The sequence below is a fragment of the Chiloscyllium plagiosum genome, chromosome 21, assembly GCF_004010195.1.
Source record: "Chiloscyllium plagiosum isolate BGI_BamShark_2017 chromosome 21, ASM401019v2, whole genome shotgun sequence".
In the NCBI taxonomy this organism is placed as follows: Eukaryota; Metazoa; Chordata; class Chondrichthyes; order Orectolobiformes; family Hemiscylliidae; genus Chiloscyllium; species Chiloscyllium plagiosum.
The window spans coordinates 22,229,226-22,250,246 of record NC_057730.1 but is presented as its reverse complement, the minus strand read 5'-3'; the positions used below and the strand labels follow the sequence as shown (position 1 = coordinate 22,250,246).

At 51.6% G+C, this 21,021-nt stretch overlaps 1 protein-coding gene across 4 annotated transcripts in view; it reads left to right on the top strand.

The window, feature by feature from the left end:
* The window catches only part of telo2 (TEL2, telomere maintenance 2, homolog (S. cerevisiae)), a 37,073-nt gene that overhangs the window by 9,274 nt on the left and 6,778 nt on the right, over positions 1 to 21,021 (top strand). For all 4 annotated transcript variants that reach the window (XM_043711496.1, XM_043711494.1, XM_043711495.1 and 1 more), the window contains exons 5-19: positions 2,637 to 2,784; positions 4,605 to 4,707; positions 4,976 to 5,044; positions 5,356 to 5,497; positions 10,027 to 10,163; positions 11,333 to 11,421; positions 11,932 to 12,051; positions 12,329 to 12,417; positions 12,667 to 12,758; positions 13,385 to 13,501; positions 14,050 to 14,121; positions 14,235 to 14,411; positions 14,905 to 14,996; positions 16,256 to 16,355; positions 16,579 to 16,643. In XM_043711496.1, the coding sequence (XP_043567431.1) occupies positions 2,637 to 2,784; positions 4,605 to 4,707; positions 4,976 to 5,044; positions 5,356 to 5,497; positions 10,027 to 10,163; positions 11,333 to 11,421; positions 11,932 to 12,051; positions 12,329 to 12,417; positions 12,667 to 12,758; positions 13,385 to 13,501; positions 14,050 to 14,121; positions 14,235 to 14,411; positions 14,905 to 14,996; positions 16,256 to 16,355; positions 16,579 to 16,643 (1,612 nt within the window). The remainder of the gene's footprint in view (positions 1 to 2,636; positions 2,785 to 4,604; positions 4,708 to 4,975; positions 5,045 to 5,355; positions 5,498 to 10,026; positions 10,164 to 11,332; positions 11,422 to 11,931; positions 12,052 to 12,328; positions 12,418 to 12,666; positions 12,759 to 13,384; positions 13,502 to 14,049; positions 14,122 to 14,234; positions 14,412 to 14,904; positions 14,997 to 16,255; positions 16,356 to 16,578; positions 16,644 to 21,021) is intronic.

Genomic DNA, 21,021 nt, shown 5'->3' with positions numbered 1-21,021 from the left:
GGGATGTCAGGGGTAGGTTCTTTACCCAGAGAGTGGTGGGGGCATGGAATGCGCTGCCTGTGGGAGTGGCAGAGTCAGAATCATTGGCGACCTTTAAGTGGCAATTGGATAGGTACATGGATAGGTGTTTAAGCTAGGACAAATGTTCGGCACAACATCGTGGGCCGAAGGGCCTGTTCTGTGCTGTATTGTTCTATGTTCTATGACAAAAGGGTAACTAGGGAGAAAATAGGGTCTCTCAAAGGTCAGCAAGGCAGCCTTTGTGTGGAGCCACAGAAAATGGGGGAGATACTAAATGAGTATTTTGCATCAGTATTTACTGTGGAAAAGGATATGGAAGATATAGACTGTAGGGAAATAGATGGTGACATCTTGAAAAATGTCCATATTACAGAGGAGAAATTACTGGATGTCTTGAAACGGGTAAAGGTGGATAAATCTCCAGGACCTGATCAGGTGTACCCTTGAACTCTGTGGGAAGCTAGAGAAGTAATTGCTGGGCCTTTTGCTGAGATATTTGTATCATCGATAGTCACAGGTGAGGTGCCGGGAGATTGGAGGTTGGCTAATGTGGTGCCACTGTTTAAGAAGGGCAGTAAAGACAAGCCAGGGAACTATAGACCAGTGACGTTGGTGATGGGCAAGTTGTTGGAGGGAATCCTGAGGGACAAGATGTACATGTATTTAGAAAGGCAAGGACTGACATGGGGTAGTCAACTTGGCTTTGTGCATAGGGAATCATGTCTCACAAACTTGATTGAGTTTTTTGAGGAAGTAACAAAGAGGATTGATGAGGGCAGAGCAGTAGATGTGATCTGTATGGACTTCAGTAAAGCGTTCGACAAGGTTCCCCATGGGAAACTGATTAGCAAGGTTAGACCTCATGGAATACAGGGAGAACTAGCCATTTGGATACAGGTGGAGGTTTGTTTTTCAGACTGGAGGCCTGTGACCAGTGGTGTGCCACAAGGGTCGGTGCTGGGTCCTCTACTTTTTGTCATTTACATAAATGATTTGGATGCGAGCATAAGAGGTACAGTTTGCAGATGACACCAAAATTGGAGGTGTAGTGGACAGCGAAGAGGGTTACCTCAAATTACAACAGGATCTTGACCAGATGGGCCAATGGGCTGAGAAGAGGCAGATGGAGAGTTTAATTCAGGCGACTGACTGTGCAAGCTCCACACATTCTCATCGTGTCTGCGTGGGTTTCCTCCGGGTGCTCCAGTTTCCTCCCACAGTCCAAAAATGAGCAGGTTAGGTGAATTGGCCATGATAATTTGCCCGTAGTGTTAGGTGCAGGGGTAAATGTAGGGGAATGGGTCTGGGTGGGTGCTCTTCGACGGGTTGGTGTGGACTTGTTGGGCCGAAGGGCCTGTTTCCACAGTGTAAGTAATCTAATCTAATCTAATCTAATCTAATAAATGCGAGGTGCTGCATTTTGGGAGAGCAAATCTAAGCAGGACTTATACACTTAATGGTAAGGTCCTAGGGAGTGTTAAATGTGAAAGAGTTCAGAAAAGATTTATAAGGATGTTGCCAGGGTTGGAGGATTTGAGCTATGGGGAGAGATTGAATAGGTTAGTGCTGTTTTCCCTGGAGCATCGGAGGCTGAGGAGTGACCTTAAACAGGTTTACAAAATTATGAGGGGCATGGGTAGGGTAAATAGGCAAAGTCTTTTCCCTGGGGTCGGGGATTCCAGAACTAGAGGGCATAGGTTTAGGGTGAGAGGGCAAAGATATAAAAGAGACCTACGGGACAATGTTTTCACGCAGAGAGTGGTACGTGTATGGAATGAGCTGCCAGAGGAAGTGGTGGAGGCTAGTACAATTGCAACATTTAAGAGGCATTTGGATGGGTGTATGAATAGGAAGGGTTTGGAGGGATATGGGCCAGGTGCTGGCAGGTGGGACTAGATTGGGTTGGGATATCTGGTCGGCATAAACGGGTTGGACCGAAGGGTCTGTTTCCATGCTGTACATCTCTATGACTCTATAACACCTAAGACAGAAGCACTGGGGAGGAATATCAGATCACTTCCCTGTTTAGCAATTTTTGGGTTTTGCAGTGGGTGAGGACAGTTGGGCCATTGACTTTCCAAAAGAATCAGCTCAGGGAAGGTTTGATTAAGGTCTTTTAGGTTATCCAAGAATTAAGTTTAATTCATGTAAATAGGCAGGTAGTGATGGCTAGGGCTGGTTAATACATTACAAAAGAATGTATTGGCAGAAGTTAGATCATAATATTTTTCACAGAAACCCAGGAACATGAGAAAATTTGAAGAGTGATTTGATGGAGTTGTATACAATTACAAAGGAGCAGATAGAAACTGTTTCCTCTGAGGGGAGTCCAGAATTAGGAACATGTCATCTTAAAGTTCAGCAAGTTGCTGGGCTGTGAAATCACAAAGTTGTTTTCACTAATGGATATCTGGAACTTGTCTCTTTAAAGCCGTGATGGAGGTTTGATTTTTGAAGTGTTGTCTAGTGAAGGGAAGTACAGCAGTCCTTGGTGATGTCTGTATTTGAATTGTGTGATTATAAAACTCTAACTTGAATTAACACAGACAATTTAGTCTATTCATCTTATCCTTTACTATCATTTGCTTACTTACTGGTTTAATTGACTCTTTCAGATGCGGTTCTACGTGTATTAGTGCCAAGACTCACTATTCTTACGCAATCGGATTGTATTTGGCAGCGAATCAGTTGGCGATTAGTGGAGAATGTGCCTGAACGTTGGATGGAGAACGTAGTTTCGGGTTTTGTCCGGTTATCAGCAGGGTAAATGTGGACTTCATAGAACATTGATCAGAGATCCTGAGAGTAGACCAACTGAACTAGCTTTCCCAACTTAAATACAACAATTACAAGCAGTTTGCTACAAACCAACTTTCAGCCATGGCTCAGTGGCAACTCTGACATCATTGACACCACATGGTTACAAGAGCCATTGTGGAGAATTCAGCCTGAAATGCTCACTGTAGTACAAAGATAGTGCTACACTGTCGGAGGGGCAGTACTGGGGCGGCGCCGCACTGTTGGAGGAGCGGTATTGGGGCAGCACCACACTGTCAGAGGAGCGGTACTGGGGCAGCACCGCAATGTCGGCGGGGCAATATGGTGGGGGTGGGGTGGGGAGTGGCAAATCACTGTCAGAGGGACAGTACTGAGGCGGTGCTACACTGTCAGAGGGGTAGTACTGGGACGGTACCGCACTGTCAGAGGGGCAGTCCTGGGGTGGCGCCGCACTGTCACAGGGGAAGTACTGGGGTGGTGCCACACTGTCAGAGGGGAAGTACTGGGGTGGTGCCACACTGTCGGAGGAGCGGTACTGGGGCGGGGCCGCACTGTCGGAGGGGCGGTACTGAGACGGTGCCACACTGTCGGAGGGGCAGTACGGGGATGGTACCGCACTGTCAGAGGGGCTGTACGGGGATGGTACCGCACTGTCGGAGGGGCAGTACTGGGGCGGTGCCACACTGTCGGAGGGGCAGTACTGGGACGGTACCGCACTGTCGGAGGGGCAGTACTGGGGCGGTGCCGCACTGTCGGAGGGGCGATACTGGGACGGTACCACACTGTCAGAGGGGCAGTACTGGGGTGGCGCCACAGTCAGAGGGGCAGTACTGGGACGGTACCGCACTGTCAGAGGGGCAGTACTGGGGTGGCGCCACACTGTCAGAGGGGCAGTACTGGGGTGGCACCACACTGTCGGAGGGGCAGTACTGGGGTGGTGCCACACTGTCGGAGGGGAGGTACTGGGGCGGGGCCACAGCGTGGGGGGGGCGGTACTTGGGCGGTGCCACACTGTCGGAGGGGTGGTACGGGGGCGGTGCCGCACTGTTGGAGGAGAGGTACTGGGACGGTACCGCACTGTCAGAGGGGCAGTACTGGGGCGGTGCCACACTGTCGGAGGGGCGGTACTGGGACGGTACCACACTGTCAGAGGGGCAGTACTGGGGCGGTGCCACACTGTCAGAGGGGCGGTACTGGGACGGTACCACACTGTCAGAGGGGCAGTACTGGGATGGTGCCACACTCTCGGAGGGGTGGTACTGGGGCGGTGCCGCACTGTTGGAGGAGAGGTACTGGGGCGGGGTCGCACTGTCAGAGGGGAGGTACTGGGCCGGGGCCACAGCGTAGGGGGGGCGGTACTTGGGCGCGCCACATTGTCGGAGGGGTGGTACTGGGGCGCGCCACACTGTCGGAGGGGTGGTACTGGGGTGGTGCCGTACTGTCGGAGGGGCTGAACGTTGGGTGAGCTGTTGATCCAAGGTCCCATCTTCCTTCTAAGTTAGATACACAAGATCCTATACAACTGGTCATTATACATTGCTTAATGGGACTGCAGAGCTGAAAACGCAGCAGTTCAGGCAGCATCCAAGGAGCAGGCGAATCAACGTTTCGGGCATAAGCCTGAAGAAGAGCTTATGCCCGAAACATCGATTCTCCTGCTCCTTGGATGCTGCCTGACCTGCTGCGCTTTTCCAGCAACACATTTTTCAGCCCTGATCTCCAGCATCTGCAGTCCTCACTTTCTCCTCCTTAATGGGAATGCACACTTGTAATTTGTTTTTAAACTTCTACTTTTTGTCTGGTAGGCCGAATGTGCTCTCAAGGTTGCTAGGCAACATCGTGCTGAAGAACAAGAAGGCCAATTTTGTTCTAACTCACAAATTCCTACTCTTGCAGTATCAGCTCAAGGTGTGTACTGACTCGGGAACAAAGGAGAGCATCAACATAATGTGTATGAGAGGAGAGAGTTTGGGGGGTAATATGTCAGGTGATAACAGGGATTGAAACTTTATACGTCCACACCATGACATTTTTCGTTTCGGTGTGAGGGAAGTTGGTTTGTATTGAAGACATTGAAATTTATAGGGTGGAGGATGGACGGAGGAGTTTCTGCAGGGGCAGTGTTTACTGTTACTGTCTCGGAGCATGTCTGATATTATCTCTGTGATTGGTGCAGACATCTGTGTTACAAAACTTGCTGGGATATCTGGCCGGTGAGAAGTCTCGAGGCTGCTTATTGATTGAGGTGAGTGGAGGCAAAGGTATTACACAGCCTTTCTGGGTAGTGGGTTTCTGATTGTTGGGATGGTTGCAGTATCTTGGGGCATCATGGAGAATCTCTGGATCAAAACAGTGGTAATCCTGTCATCTTGAATCTTTAGCCATTGGTGAGGTGGAGAGAGAAGCATGGAGTGTAGTTCGTATTCGCAGCAGCAGCTCCCCTGTTTGATGTACATTCTGGAGCTGAGACAGTAGCTCCTAAGTCCCAACATTATAATGAAGCATAGGAATTACATAAGCTCCTTGAACTGGCCTTGGGTTTTATGTCTTTGCCAGGTGCTTAAGAAGTTGTTGGAGACTTGGAGTAACAGCAGTGCTCTGAGACACACCCCTATAGAACAACAGCTCTACATCAGCAAAGCCATTGTCATCATCATTGCAGAACTCTCAGACTCGGAGATACAGGAACACAAAACAGGTTTGTGTGGACGAGGGACAGCAGTAGGAGTGAGACAATCTGTGGGTGCATGTCGGCCCACGGGAGCGTGTCGGCCCACGGGAGCGTGGCTGAGCGTGTCGGCCCGCGGGAGCGTGGCTGAGCGTGTTGGCCCGTGGGAGCGTGTTGGCCCGCGGGAGCGTGGCTGAGCGTGTTGGCCCACGGGTGCGTGTCGGCCTACGGGAGCATGGCTGAGCGTGTCGGCCCACGGGAGCGTGTCGGCCCGCGGGAGCATGGCTGAGCGTGTCTGCCCACTGGAGCGTGTCGGCCTACGGGAGCATGGCAGAGCGTGTCGGCCTGCGGGAGCGTGTCGGCCTGCGGGAGCGTGTCGGCCTGCGGGAGCGTGTCGGCCTACGGGAGCGTGGCTGAGCGTGTCGGTCCACGGGAGCATGTCGGCCTACGGGAGCATGGCTGAGCGTGTCGGCCCGCGGGAGCGTGTCGGCCTACGGGAGCGTGGCTGAGCGTGTCGGCCCACGGGAGCGTGTCGGCCTACAGGAGCGAGGCTGAGCGTTTCGGCCTACGGGAGTGTGTCGGCCCGCGGGAGCATGGCTGACCGTGTCGGCCCGCGGGAGCGTGGCTGAGCGTGTTGGCCCGTGGGAGCGTGTTGGCCCGCGGGACGTTGGCTGCTGAGCGTGTCGGCCCGCGTCGGCCTAAGGGAGCGTGTCGGCCCGCTGGAGCGTGGCTGAGCGTGTCGGCCCGCGGGAGCCTGGCTGAGCGTGTCGGCCCGCGTCGGCCTAAGGGAGCGTGTCGGCCCGCTGGAGCGTGGCTGAGCGTGTCGGCCCGCGGGAGCCTGGCTGAGCGTGTCGGCCCGCGTCGGCCTAAGGGAGCGTGTCGGCCCGCTGGAGCGTGGCTGAGCGTGTCGGCCCGCGGGAGCCTGGCTGAGCGTGTCGGCCCGCGTCGGCCTAAGGGAGCGTGTCGGCCCGCTGGAGCGTGGCTGAGCGTGTCGGCCCGCGGGAGCCTGGCTGAGCGTGTCGGCCCGCGTCGGCCTAAGGGAGCGTGTCGGCCCGCTGGAGCGTGGCTGAGCGTGTCGGCCCGCGGGAGCCTGGCTGAGCGTGTCGGCCCGCGTCGGCCTAAGGGAGCGTGTCGGCCCGCTGGAGCGTGGCTGAGCGTGTCGGCCCGCGGGAGCCTGGCTGAGCGTGTCGGCCCGCGTCGGCCTAAGGGAGCGTGTCGGCCCGCTGGAGCGTGGCTGAGCGTGTCGGCCCGCGGGAGCGTGGCTGAGCATGTTGGCCCACGGGAGCGTGTCGGTCTACGGGAGCGTGGCTGAGCGTGTCGGCCCGCGGGAGCCTGGCTGAGCGTGTCGGCCCGCGTCGGCCTAAGGGAGCGTGTCGGCCCGCTGGAGCGTGGCTGAGCGTGTCGGCCCGCGGGAGCCTGGCTGAGCGTGTCGGCCCGCGTCGGCCTAAGGGAGCGTGTCGGCCCGCTGGAGCGTGGCTGAGCGTGTCGGCCCGCGGGAGCCTGGCTGAGCGTGTCGGCCCGCGTCGGCCTAAGGGAGCGTGTCGGCCCGCTGGAGCGTGGCTGAGCGTGTCGGCCCGCGGGAGCCTGGCTGAGCGTGTCGGCCCGCGTCGGCCTAAGGGAGCGTGTCGGCCCGCTGGAGCGTGGCTGAGCGTGTCGGCCCGCGGGAGCCTGGCTGAGCGTGTCGGCCCGCGTCGGCCTAAGGGAGCGTGTCGGCCCGCTGGAGCGTGGCTGAGCGTGTCGGCCCGCGGGAGCCTGGCTGAGCGTGTCGGCCCGCGTCGGCCTAAGGGAGCGTGTCGGCCCGCTGGAGCGTGGCTGAGCGTGTCGGCCCGCGGGAGCCTGGCTGAGCGTGTCGGCCCGCGTCGGCCTAAGGGAGCGTGTCGGCCCGCTGGAGCGTGGCTGAGCGTGTCGGCCCGCGGGAGCGTGGCTGAGCATGTTGGCCCACGGGAGCGTGTCGGTCTACGGGAGCGTGGCTGAGCGTGTCGGCCCGCGGGAGCCTGGCTGAGCGTGTCGGCCCGCGTCGGCCTAAGGGAGCGTGTCGGCCCGCTGGAGCGTGGCTGAGCGTGTCGGCCCGCGGGAGCCTGGCTGAGCGTGTCGGCCCGCGTCGGCCTAAGGGAGCGTGTCGGCCCGCTGGAGCGTGGCTGAGCGTGTCGGCCCGCGGGAGCCTGGCTGAGCGTGTCGGCCCGCGTCGGCCTAAGGGAGCGTGTCGGCCCGCTGGAGCGTGGCTGAGCGTGTCGGCCCGCGGGAGCCTGGCTGAGCGTGTCGGCCCGCGTCGGCCTAAGGGAGCGTGTCGGCCCGCTGGAGCGTGGCTGAGCGTGTCGGCCCGCGGGAGCCTGGCTGAGCGTGTCGGCCCGCGTCGGCCTAAGGGAGCGTGTCGGCCCGCTGGAGCGTGGCTGAGCGTGTCGGCCCGCGGGAGCCTGGCTGAGCGTGTCGGCCCGCGTCGGCCTAAGGGAGCGTGTCGGCCCGCTGGAGCGTGGCTGAGCGTGTCGGCCCGCGGGAGCCTGGCTGAGCGTGTCGGCCCGCGTCGGCCTAAGGGAGCGTGTCGGCCCGCTGGAGCGTGGCTGAGCGTGTCGGCCCGCGGGAGCGTGGCTGAGCATGTTGGCCCACGGGAGCGTGTCGGTCTACGGGAGCGTGGCTGAGCGTGTCGGCCCGCGGGAGCCTGGCTGAGCGTGTCGGCCCGCGTCGGCCTAAGGGAGCGTGTCGGCCCGCTGGAGCGTGGCTGAGCGTGTCGGCCCGCGGGAGCCTGGCTGAGCGTGTCGGCCCGCGTCGGCCTAAGGGAGCGTGTCGGCCCGCTGGAGCGTGGCTGAGCGTGTCGGCCCGCGGGAGCCTGGCTGAGCGTGTCGGCCCGCGTCGGCCTAAGGGAGCGTGTCGGCCCGCTGGAGCGTGGCTGAGCGTGTCGGCCCGCGGGAGCCTGGCTGAGCGTGTCGGCCCGCGTCGGCCTAAGGGAGCGTGTCGGCCCGCTGGAGCGTGGCTGAGCGTGTCGGCCCGCGGGAGCCTGGCTGAGCGTGTCGGCCCGCGTCGGCCTAAGGGAGCGTGTCGGCCCGCTGGAGCGTGGCTGAGCGTGTCGGCCCGCGGGAGCCTGGCTGAGCGTGTCGGCCCGCGTCGGCCTAAGGGAGCGTGTCGGCCCGCTGGAGCGTGGCTGAGCGTGTCGGCCCGCGGGAGCCTGGCTGAGCGTGTCGGCCCGCGTCGGCCTAAGGGAGCGTGTCGGCCCGCTGGAGCGTGGCTGAGCGTGTCGGCCCGCGGGAGCGTGGCTGAGCATGTTGGCCCACGGGAGCGTGTCGGTCTACGGGAGCGTGGCTGAGCGTGTCGGCCCGCGGGAGCCTGGCTGAGCGTGTCGGCCCGCGTCGGCCTAAGGGAGCGTGTCGGCCCGCTGGAGCGTGGCTGAGCGTGTCGGCCCGCGGGAGCCTGGCTGAGCGTGTCGGCCCGCGTCGGCCTAAGGGAGCGTGTCGGCCCGCTGGAGCGTGGCTGAGCGTGTCGGCCCGCGGGAGCCTGGCTGAGCGTGTCGGCCCGCGTCGGCCTAAGGGAGCGTGTCGGCCCGCTGGAGCGTGGCTGAGCGTGTCGGCCCGCGGGAGCCTGGCTGAGCGTGTCGGCCCGCGTCGGCCTAAGGGAGCGTGTCGGAGCGTGTCGGCCTATGGTAGCATGTCGGCCCGCGGGAGCGTGGCTGAGCGTGTCGGCCCGCGGCAGCGTGGCTGAGCGTGTCGGCCCGCGGAAGCGTGGCTGAGCGTGTCGGCCCGCGGAAGCCTGGCTGAGCGTGTCGGCCCGCGGGAGCCTGGCTGAGCGTGTCGGCCCGCGGGAGCCTGGCTGAGCGTGTCGGCCCGCGTCGGCCTAAGGGAGCGTGTCGGCCCGCTGGAGCGTGGCTGAGCGTGTCGGCCCGCAGGAGCATGTTGGCCCACGGGAGCGTGTCGGCCCACGGGAGCGTGGCTGAGCGTGTCGGCCCGCGGGAGCGTGGCTGAGCATGTTGGCCCACGGGAGCGTGTCGGTCTACGGGAGCGTGGCTGAGCGTGTCGGCCCGCGGGAGCGTGGCTGAGTGTGTCGGCCCGCGGGAGCGTGGCTGAGCATGTCGGCCCACGGGAGCGTGTCGGCCCGCGGGAGCGTGGCTTAGCATGTCGGCCCGCGGGAGCGTGTTGGCCTACGGGAGCGTGGCTGAGCGTGTCGGCCCGCGGGAGCGTGGCTGAGCGTGTCGGCCCGCGGGAGCGTGGCTGAGCATGTCGGCCCACGGGAGCGTGTCGGCGTACGGGAGCGTGGCTGAGCGTGTCGGCTCACGGGAGCGTGGCTGAGCATGTCGGCCCCCGGTGGTGTGGCTGAGCGTGTCAGCCTTGAGTGCATGTTAGCCCACAGGAGTGTGCATGGGTGTCTTGGTGTATATTTGCGTGTTAATGTCTTTGTATACTTCATCAGACTGTTACTAGGGATGAGATTTTATGGTGGTATTTGGATTGTGGGAGTTAAGTGTTGAGGTTGGTCATGTGAGAGGTTGACGTGACAGAGGGGACGGATGGGGCAGTGTGAGCAGGTGATGTATTAATCAGTGTATCATGTTCTCTGGTGCTGTGTGTTTGTAGAGCTTCTCTCTGGGATGATGGCTGGGGTGGAGTGTCATCTGGACAGCAATATAGCCCGTGTTCGGCAGCTGGGGATGGCTGTTGCGGAATGCCTCAGTGCAAGGGTGAACTCTGGGGATCACAGGCTCAAGTTCGAGGTAGGTCTCTCAAAGCTGTGGATACATAGAGCGGGCCGTGTATGTGGAGAACTTGTGCTACAGGGTTGGTGAGGTTTAACATATTGCCCCATAATCTCTCCACACTGTAAGACTAAAACCAACGTACCTTGCACTTGACCCATTTGCCTCACTTAGGCTATATTGAGAGAGTGAGCGATCAGAGGAGTTTCAGAAATGAAGTTTCTGAATTTGAACCTACACAGTACATTCTGCTAAAGGAAAACTGTGTAGAATTTATAAAATGCCTTATCAGTGAATGCTCCTCATTTTAATAATTCAAGAGAGGTGGGCAAAGAGCAAAAGGCTAACAGTTCTGGTGAAGGATTCTGTCACCATATTTGAATATAAGTAACACGTCATCAAAGAAGCAGCACTCCTTGCGGTGCAGCAGTGAGGTGTCAGCCTGGATTATTCTGAGATAATGCTCAAATCCATTGTCCTAAGCTCTCTGCCTCTCTCTACAAAGATTTCAGTGAGTCCCTCTCTCACTGCACACCCCAGGTACCTCTTTCCACCTATCACATTTCCAACTCCCCTCCTCCAAGTCCCTCCTCCCTACCTTTTATCTTCTCCTGCTGAACACTCTCTGCTCATTCCTGAAGAAGGGCCTGTGCCCGAAACGTCGAATCTCCTGTTCCCTGGATGCTGCCTGACCTGCTGTGCTGTTCCAGCAATAAAGTTTCAACTTTGATCTCCAGCATCTGCAGACCTCACTTTCTCCTCTGATTCAACAGCTAACTTACAAACTCCATACAGACAGTGGGACTTCTGCCACATTGCAGAGACTGAGAAATTGGATCACTGCACACTGGCAATTGATCCAGGTTAATTACAAGGTCACTTAGCTCTCATCTAAATACCAGGAGATTGGTATACTTCTCTTGAGTGTGTGTGTACACCTGACATTGATCATTCGGAAGAATAGTAACTGGACCTGAAATGTTAACTCTGATTTTTCCACAGATGCTGCCGGACCTGCTGAGATTCTCCAGCAATTTCTGTTTTTGTTTCAAATTTCCAGCATCCACCGTTGTTTTGGTTTTTGACACTGATCAAGCTCATAATCACTAACTAAGCTCTAGCATGAATTTTAATCATCACACCTTTGTCTCTATAGTGGTGCATGATAGTTTTATTCTGTCCTTCAGTACGCAGAAGATGATGAGTTGAGGGAGCTAAAGTCACTGTCCAACCCGAAGCAGCTTTCAAGCTGGGAGGCCCCTCCGCAGCAGCACAAGTAAGTGAACTGTCGATGTTCAAAACATATTCACCCTACAAAATACAAACAAAAGTACTGCAAATGTACAGCTTCTCATTCACTGCATCTCCAGTTAACGTTAGCTGTGTAACATTTCCTCAGGCTGCTGATAAACCTGCCTGTCTGTTGACGTTCTGTTTGAGTTGTTGTTGTCTCTGAAGTGCAGTGTTTCTGCAATCAGTGATCATTTAACACCCTGAGTATTAAATGTTAAATGAGAGGAGGGGTGCAGATGTAAACTAGTCCAGAACTTGATTATTCAAAGTGGAAACAATCCATTAAATTTTGCTTGTTACTCCGCACACTCTTACCATTTTTTTGGCAGTCACAGTCTTTGAATCCTCTGGTGAGAATTTACCCATTTCCTCCACAATTTTGAAGCCAAGTTCTTACACTTTCACCTAAGGCACCTACTCATGAGTAAGAAACTCAATTCAGTGGGCAGATTCAAGGGTAGCAGGACCTAAATGAATTTTCATTTATTTCTAGAGATGAAAGCTCACAGCTAGAGAGTGGACAGAGCTTGGCGGAGAGCAGTCTGAATCCGGTGGAGAGCAGACAGAACTCGCAGGAGGTACCGGACTCTGAGTCGGCGTCTGAACTTGACAGGTCAGTAAATCCAGTTTTCATCTCTTTCCAGACTCAGCCATTGTCTTTTTCTTATCTTAACTAAAGAAGGTTACATTCTTGCCTCCTCAGGCTGGACATTTTAATTTTTAAACTTCATCCTAGAAGGAGTAAAGTGCTTAAAGGAGCTCTGTACTGTTATTAAAGTGAATGGCTATCTCTATCCACCTCTCCTTCTGTCCGTTTCCTGGCCTATCTCCTCCTTCCCATCTCACCCCACCATTACTCCAACTGCTCACGTCTGACTCTTTATTTGCAGTGATGATGAACTGATTCCGTATGACCTATCGATTGACACTGAGCTGCAAAGGAATCGGGCCCCAGTCTACATCAGTGACAGTGTAGAAGGTAACCTGATACCCAGAGAAGGAGGTTACTGAGTGACGTACTGTGTCTGTCGTTGGGCACACTGAGTGCCTGTGTGTAAAGGGTCACTGAGTGACCAATCTGATGGGTTTGATCCCCCCTTCCATTTTTGACAACAGATTCTTGATGCTGCTTTTCCACCAATTAAATGGTATTGTCAGATTACTGTATGTTTTCTCCATTAACGTCTTATTTATTTAGCCTGCGCACTGATTTCTGATTATTTTGCAGTCCTGATGACATCTGCAGATCCAGAACAAATTGAAATAACTTTGAAGGTTGTGGAAAACTTGATTAGAAAAAATCCAACTGCGAGTAGAGAGGTGAGGAAGAGTTTGGTGTCGGGGAGAAAGAAGGGGAGTGGTGATGATAGGATTTGATACCAAAATTATGAAAGCTTCTGATTATGAAATGTGGGGGTGGTACCTTACACTGATGGACACCTTGATCAGAAGCTGTGAAATTGGGCTTCACACCAAACACTTGAACACAAAACCAGTCTAATAATAGAAGAAATGTACTATCGCAGGGTCAGCGCTGCAGAAGTCATTCACAGCCCAAGGTTCAGTACAACAGGATTGCTGTCTTTTGGACAGTCATTTCTGAGGAACTGCCACATTGTCAGAAAGGAGAACTTTAATGTGGAGAGCCAATATTAAGGAATGCTATACATTTGGGGGTCAGTACTGAGGGAACACCACCCTTTGGAGATCAGTACTGAGGAAATGCTGCTGTATTGGAGGTGCATTAAGCTGTGGCCCTGTTTGTCTGTTCCGATAGTTGGTATGGATTTTAAATAGCACTGTTTGAAAAGCAGGAAAATCTGGTGTCACAGTCAACATTGTACATCCATCTGTTTATGCAGTATTCGGGATTTTTCTGCCTAAGATAGTTTGGAAAAACTCATTCGACTCAGTTTGTCAGTACTATTTGTTATTCTTTTCCGCAGATCAGTGTGCAGTTAACAAAGGTTCTTCTCCACCTTGAGGACAAGTTTAACATCTCTGGGTTCATGGGATTGCGACAGGGAGGGTTGGTGGCAATCACTGTCACTGACACAATTCCTGTAAGTACAGAGGAAGCTGCTGGAGAAGAAGCACAGTCTGTTCATTCCAGGGGTCCAGGGAAGTTACTGCACTAAACATATAATTAACATGTATTATAATCAATTACTCAGTGTTCTCACTCTACTTAGACCCCACCTGAGCTAAAATTGGTCTACTATTCCATTGCTTTGCGTCGCTTCATTCTCATTGACCTTAAACTTTTCTTTACATTTTCCACTGCTTGACCTACATGTAACCTTTTTGGTTCGGGATTCTGACACTGTATTTCCTCCCATTGTGTAACCAGGAGAGTCTTCATCTACCTGGACTCCAGCCCTCCTAACGACCATGAGCCCTACCCCAATACCCTAGTCCCATCCCACTCGCTGGAGTCCACCATTTACTATGGGCCTCAATCTTCCTGCTGTCTCCCTGCTCCAAGCAATACCACCATCATCATTCTGGATCTGTCTCCTACCCACTCCCTCCCAGCTTGATAGGCAGTTTGTTCAGAGTCAGACCTTCCCCGTATGGAATGAGTATTTCATCTTTTTTACCTCTATTGCAGGTCACTCAGTATCTTACCACAGAATTCTATGCTGTGAATTATAGCCTGACTCAACGTCTGGACATCCTAGATGTGAGTGTTTAACTTCCTCCTTCACAAGTTAGTACTTTAAATTAGTTTCGTGCATTGTTGGGAATTTTCTCCTGGTTCAACAACGTTTCGAAGAGTGTTTTGTCTTTCCTTAGGTCTTAGCACTGGCTGCCCAGGAGCTATCCCAGCCTGACAGCAGCCAAAGAGCAACCAATGAGTGCCCCTCCATTCAGCTCTTGAAATCGGAAACTTCTGGTGCATACAACCCCAGCCAGCAATGGAAGAAAATCATTGAGAAAAGGATAGAAAATAAGACCCGGCGCTTTACCAGAGTAAGCTCAGGGCTGGACTGGATTTAGAGTAGATGTTGGGCTGGGCTGAGTAAAGACTGACGGGGACTGTGCATTGAGGGATTGAGAGCAGGGCCTGAGAGCGCTGCTCACTGTTTGACTGTTTGCTGGGCCTGCAAAATGGAATGTTACAAGCGTGGGACAAGGCTGGAGGGCTTTTGAAATCAGAGGGCATACAGAACTCATAGTATTAGGTCTGACTCAGCCTTTGTCTAACTTGGAGCAAATAAAAGGATGTTCAAGAGCCTGTCTCTCTCTCTCTCTCTCTCTCTCTCTCTGACAAGTGGCAAATCCATCCTTTCCTCCCTAATTGTCTGTCTGTGTGTGTGTGTGTGTCTCTCTCTCTCTCTCTCTCTCTCTGTCTTTCCCCTTCTCCCTCCCTTCCCTTCTCTCCCTATCCCTTCTGCTCTGACACCAATTTAAATGGGATTTCCTGCTCTTGTATGATTGGTGAGATAATTGTTCATTTTCTCAGGGAGCATCAAGACCAGAACCCGAGGCTGTTCCCAATAGGCTGAGTCCAGTAGCCGGATATTTCTTCTTCCCTCTGATCAGGAACTATGACAGGTAATATATCTCAGTCTGTGAAGCTTTACAAGAATTTGTCTCTCCTTCGATTAATCATGGAAAACCCAAATTGACCAGCCTTTCCAAAATCAGTTTGTTGCAGCCTCCACAAAAGGACAATAATAAGTTTAATTCCTCAAGTATTTAAAACAAATGACACCTGCAAGTATTTTATGCCAAACTACAAAAGTGGCGTCAATCTGCCATTCTTGTGGCACAGCAGTAGTGTCCCCACCTTTGGACCAGGATGCCCATGTTCAAGTCTCACCTCCTCTAGAGGTGCATCGTAACATCTCTGAAAAGCAGCAGTTCCAGACAGCAGGCTGGAGGGGTCATAATTCCCGACTGGCTTTCCCTTTTCCACGGCTACCTTCGTGCTTGGATGTCCCTGGAAAAGGAGCATGTGGTATCCATTAATAGTCTAAATATCTTTAGAGAGAGGTGGGCACTATAGAGATGGAGTGCCTTATTTCCCCTTTCAACTCCATTTGATTTAATCCTTTGCCTTTCTTCCTCACCTTTGGTGATATTATGCAGGTCATTCTGCTATAACACGACAATTGCGTTACTGTGCAAACACGTGCTATACAAAATTGTTGTACCCATTCACCAGAAAGTCACACTGTTCAAACATCGTTCACAATTCATCAATCCTGTTACAGCCAATTTGCGTTGATAAAATGTGCGTTATACCAGAGCGACCTGTACTCCCCCTGAGGAGCTTTGCAAGTAAATTGATAATAATTTGAAACACTGGTGATTTAGTGGTGAAAGATGTAGGAGAAAAAACAAGTAACGAGGGTGATGCAATAAAAAACAGTTCAGCTGTGTCTGGAAATATTTCTGGATATCAAAAAAAAATCAAGAGAAAGAGCGAGAAGCCTGAATGGAAGTAGGTTCTGAGGAAGAAAATTGCAGATTATGAGGTTGAGGAGAGGACTCTCTGTCAGCCCTGATTGGTCAGTGCTCCAGCCCCAGGAGCAAGCCAAGCTCCTTGTGAACCCAAATAGCAGTTGTAGACTTATTACAGGTCAAGGTAATTATTCCACAGTCAGGGCCTGCAATTTTGAGCTTTACTCAGTACTTGTGGCGCAAGAAAGCCTCTTCGTCTGAAATTTTTAGGTTTCGCTATGGTCCCCAAGCTACGTAGATAACTTTTTCAGTTCCAATTCACTCTGTACCACTGCTTTATTCCTGCCGTTGCATTGACTGCTGTTCTACTCACTAGAATACACTGACCACTGTTTTATTCATTCCAGGCCACAGACACCATTTGATTTCCTAGCTGAAGAACCTTTGATTATGGGACGTTTAATTCACACATTGGCGATTATAATGTACTTTTCAGTGAATGCCCTGGTGAGTAATGGACCTGGGAATGGTGGTGGACCACAAAGAACAAGTGTTCGCAATCATTCATTGGGGACCTTAAGGCATAATTTTGGACTGTTTCTGATGTAGGATTAATAAGACAGTGTCCAGCCATTCAAACAGAAACACAGGTGCTTTGAGTATTAATGTTGAGAGGTATCGTTGGAGAGTGAGCTGCGAGAGAGTAATCGGTGATTTTCTCCTCCCCTAGGTTGCCATTCACATGGGGAAAGCTCTGCTGGATTTCATCTGGGCTGTTCGATATCACACAGATGCGTAAGTAACTTCTTTGGTGTTAGCTCTATATGTCCTATCTGTGCTTTTACCGTTGATTCTTTGTCATTACTGCCATCTCTCTTCAATTACACTTTGTGATTTTTTTTTCCCCACTTGACTTGTCTCAAGTCCATGTTGTCTTCTGTCTCGCATCACTGTTCATAAGTAATCACATGTTGAATTCAGACATACTGTTACACTGGATGACCACTTAGAGTCATAGAGATTACAACACGGAAACAGATTCTTCGGTCCAACTCGTCCATGCTGATCAGATATCCTAACTTAATCTAGTCCCATTTGCCCCCACTTGGCCCATATCCCTCTAAACTCTTCCTATTCATATAGCCATCCAGATGCCTTATAACTGTTGTAATTGTGCCAACCTCCACCACTTCCTCTGGCAGCTCATTCAATACATGCACCACCTTCTGTGTGAAAAGGTTGCCCCTTATGACCCTAAATCTATGCCCTCTAGTTCTGGACTCCCCCAACCTAGGGAAAAGATCATGTTTATTTACCCTATCCATGCCCCTCATGATTTTATAAACCTCTATAAGCTTACCACTCAGCCTCTTACACACGAGGAAAACAGCCCCAGCTTATTCACCCTCTCCCTGTAGCTCAAATCCTCCAACCCTGGCAACATCCTTGTAAATCTTTTCTGAACCCTTTCAAGTTTCATAACATGCTTCCAATAGGACGGAGACCAGACTTGGCCTCACCAATGTCCTGTACAGTTACAACATGACCTCCCAACTCCTGTACTCAGTGCTATGACCAATAAAGGAAAGCATACCAAACGCCGCCTTCACTATCCTATCTACCTGTAACTCCACTTTCAAGGAAATATGAACTTGCACTCCAAGGTCTCTTTATTCAGCAACGCTCCTCAGGACCTTCCCATTAAGTGTATAAGTCCTGCCCTGATTTGCCTTTCAAAAATGCAGCATCTCACATTTATCTAAATTAAACTCCATCTCCCGCTCATTGGCCCATCTGATCAAGATCCCATTGTAATCTGAGGTAACTTTCTTTGCCGTCCACTACACCTCCAATTTTGGTGTCATCTGCAAACTTACTAACTACACCTCCTATGTTCATATCCAAATCATTTATATAAATGACGAAAAGCAGTGGACCCAGCACCGATCCTTGTGGCACACCAATCCTGTGCCACACCATTGATCACAAGCCTTCAGTCTGAAAGGCAAGCCTCCACCACCACCCCCTGTCTTTTACATTTGAGCCAGTTCTGTATCCACGTGGCTCGTTCACCTTGTATTCCATGTGATCTCACCTTGCTAATCACTCGACCATGAGGAACCTTTTCAAACACTTTACTTAAGTCCATATAGATCATGTCCACTGCTCGGCCCTCATCAATGCTCATTGTTACTTCTTCAAAAAACTCTATCAACTTAGTGAGACATGATTTCCCATGCATAAAACCATGACAACTATCCTTAATCACTCCTTGCCTTTCCAAATACGTGTACGTCCTGTGCCTCAGGATTCTCTCCAACAACTTGTCCAACACCGACGTCCGGTTCATTGGTCTATAATTCCCTGGCTTGTCCTAACCAACTTTCTTAAATAATGGCACCACGTTAGCCAACTTCCAGTCTTCCAGCACCTCACCCGTGACTATCGATGATACAAATATCTCAACATGAGTCCCAGTAATCACTTCCCCAGCCTCCCACAGAGTTCTAGGGTATACCTGATCAGGTCCTGGGGATTTATTTACCTTTATGCGGTTTTAAGACATCCAGCACTTCCTCCTCTGTAATATGGACATTTTTCAAGATGTCACCATCTATTTCCCCACATTCTATATCTTTCATGTTCTTCTCCACAGTAAATACTGATGCAAAATACTTGTTTAGTATCTCCCCATCTCCTGCAGTTCCACACATATGCTGCCTTGCTGATCTTTTGAGGAGCCCTATTCTCTCCCTAGTTACCCTTTTGTCCTTATTGTATTTATAGAATCCCTTTGGATTCTCCTTAACTCTATTTGCCAAAACTATCTCATGTCCCCTTTTTGCCCTCCTGATTTCTCTCTTAAGTATACTCCTACTGCATCTATACTGTTCTAAGGATTACTTGATCTCTGCTGTCTATACCTGACGTATGCTAGCTTTTTTTCTTGACCAAAACCATAATTTCTTTAGTCATCCAGCATTCCCTACACCTACCAGCCTTGCCTTTCACCCTAACAGGAATATACTGTCTCTGGACTCACATTATCTCATTTTTGAAGGTTTCTCATTTTCCAGCCATCCCTATACCTGTTAACATCTGCCCCCAATCAGCCTTTGAAAGCTTTTGCCTAATACCGTCAAAATTTGCCTTCCTCCAATTTAGAACTTCAACGTTTAGATCCAGTCTATCCTTTTCCTATTTTAAAACTAAGAGAATTATGGTCGCTGGCTCCAAAATGCTCCTGACACCTCAGTCACCTGCCCTGCCTTATTTCCCAAGAGCAGGTCACGTTTTACACCTTTTCTAGTCGGTACATCCACATACTGAATCAGAAAATTTTCTTAACAAATTCCTCTCCATCTAAACTCTTAACACTATGGCAGTTCCAGTCTATGTTTGGAAAGTTAAAGTCCCCTGCCATTACCACCCTATTATTCTTACAGATAACTGAGATCTCCTTACAAATTTGTTTCTCAATTTCCTGCTGACTATTGAGGGGGGATGTCTACAGTACAATCCTAATAAGATGATCATCCCTTTCTTATTTCTTAGTTCCACCCAAATAACTTCCCTGGATGTATTCCCAGGAATATCGTCCCTAAGTATAGCCGTAATGCTATCCATTATCAAAAACGCCACTCCCCCTCCTCTCTTGCCTCCCTTTCTATCCTTCCTATAAACATTTGTATCCTGGAATATTAAGCTGCCAGTCCTGTCCATCCCTGAGCCATGTTTCTGTAATAGCTATAATATCCCAGTCCCATGTTCCTAACCATGCCCTGAGTTCATCTGCCTTCCCTGTTAGGGCCTCTTGCATTGAAATAAATTAAGTTTAATTTATCAGTCCTACCTCGTTCTCTGCTTTGTTCCTGTCTGCTCTAACTGTTTGACTCACTCCTTTTCCAAACTGTATGTCTCAGATTGATCTCTTTCCTCAGTATCTCCCTGGGTCCCATCCCCCACTTTACTAGTTTAAATCCTCCTGAGCAGCTCTAGCAAATCTCCCTGCCAGTATATTAGTCCCCTTCCAATTCAGCTGCAATCCATCCTTCTTGTACAGGTCACTTTTACCCCAGAATAGATTACAATGATCCAATAATGTGAATCCTTCTCCCATACACCAGCTCCTCAGCCACGTACTCATCTGCTTTATCCTCCTATTCCTGCCCTCACTAGCTCGTAGCACCGGGAGTAATCCAGATATTACCACCCTTGAGGACTTGTGATCCATATGAACTTCAGTAAGGCGTTCAACAAGGTTCCCCATGGGAGACTGGTTAGCAATGTTAGATCTCACGGAATAAAGGGAGAACTAGCCATTTGGATACAGAACTGGCTCAAAGGTAGAAGACAGAGGGTGGTGGTGGAGGTTTGTTTTTCAGACTGGAGGCCTGTGACCAGTGGAGTGCCACAAGGATCAGTGCTGGGTCCTCTACTTTTTGTCATTTACATAAATTATTTGGATGTGAGCATAAGAGATACAGTTAGTAAGTTCGCAGATGACACCAAAATTGGAGGTGTAGTGGACAGCAAAGAGGGTTACCTCAGATTACAACAGGATCTTGATCAGATGGGCCAATGGGCTGAGATGTGGCAGTTGGAGATTAATTCAGATAAATGCGAGGTGCTGCATTTAGGGAAAGCAAATCTTAGCAGAACTTAGAGTCATAGAGATGTACAGCATGGAAAGGGATCCTTCGGTCCAACCCGTCCATGCCAACCAGATATCCCAACCCAATCTAGTGCCACATGCCAGCACCCGGCCCATATCCCTCCAAACCCTTCCTATTCATATACCCATCCAAATGCCTCTTAAATGTTGCAATTGTACCAGCGTCCACCATAACCTCTGGCAGCTCATTCCATACACGTACCACCCTCTGCGTGAAACCATTGCCCCTTAGGTCTCTTTTATATCTTTCCCCTCTCATCCTAAACCTATGGCCTCTAGTTCTGGACTCCCTGACCCCAGGGAAAAGACTTTGTCTATTTATCCTATCCATGCCCCTCATGATTTTGTAAACCTCTATAAGGTCACCCCTCAGCCTCCGACGCTCCAGGTAAAACAGCCCCAGCCTGTTAAGCCTCTCCCTGTAGCTCAGATCCTCCAACCCTGGCAACATCCTTGTAAATCTTTTCTGAACCCTTTCAAATTTCACAACATCTTTCC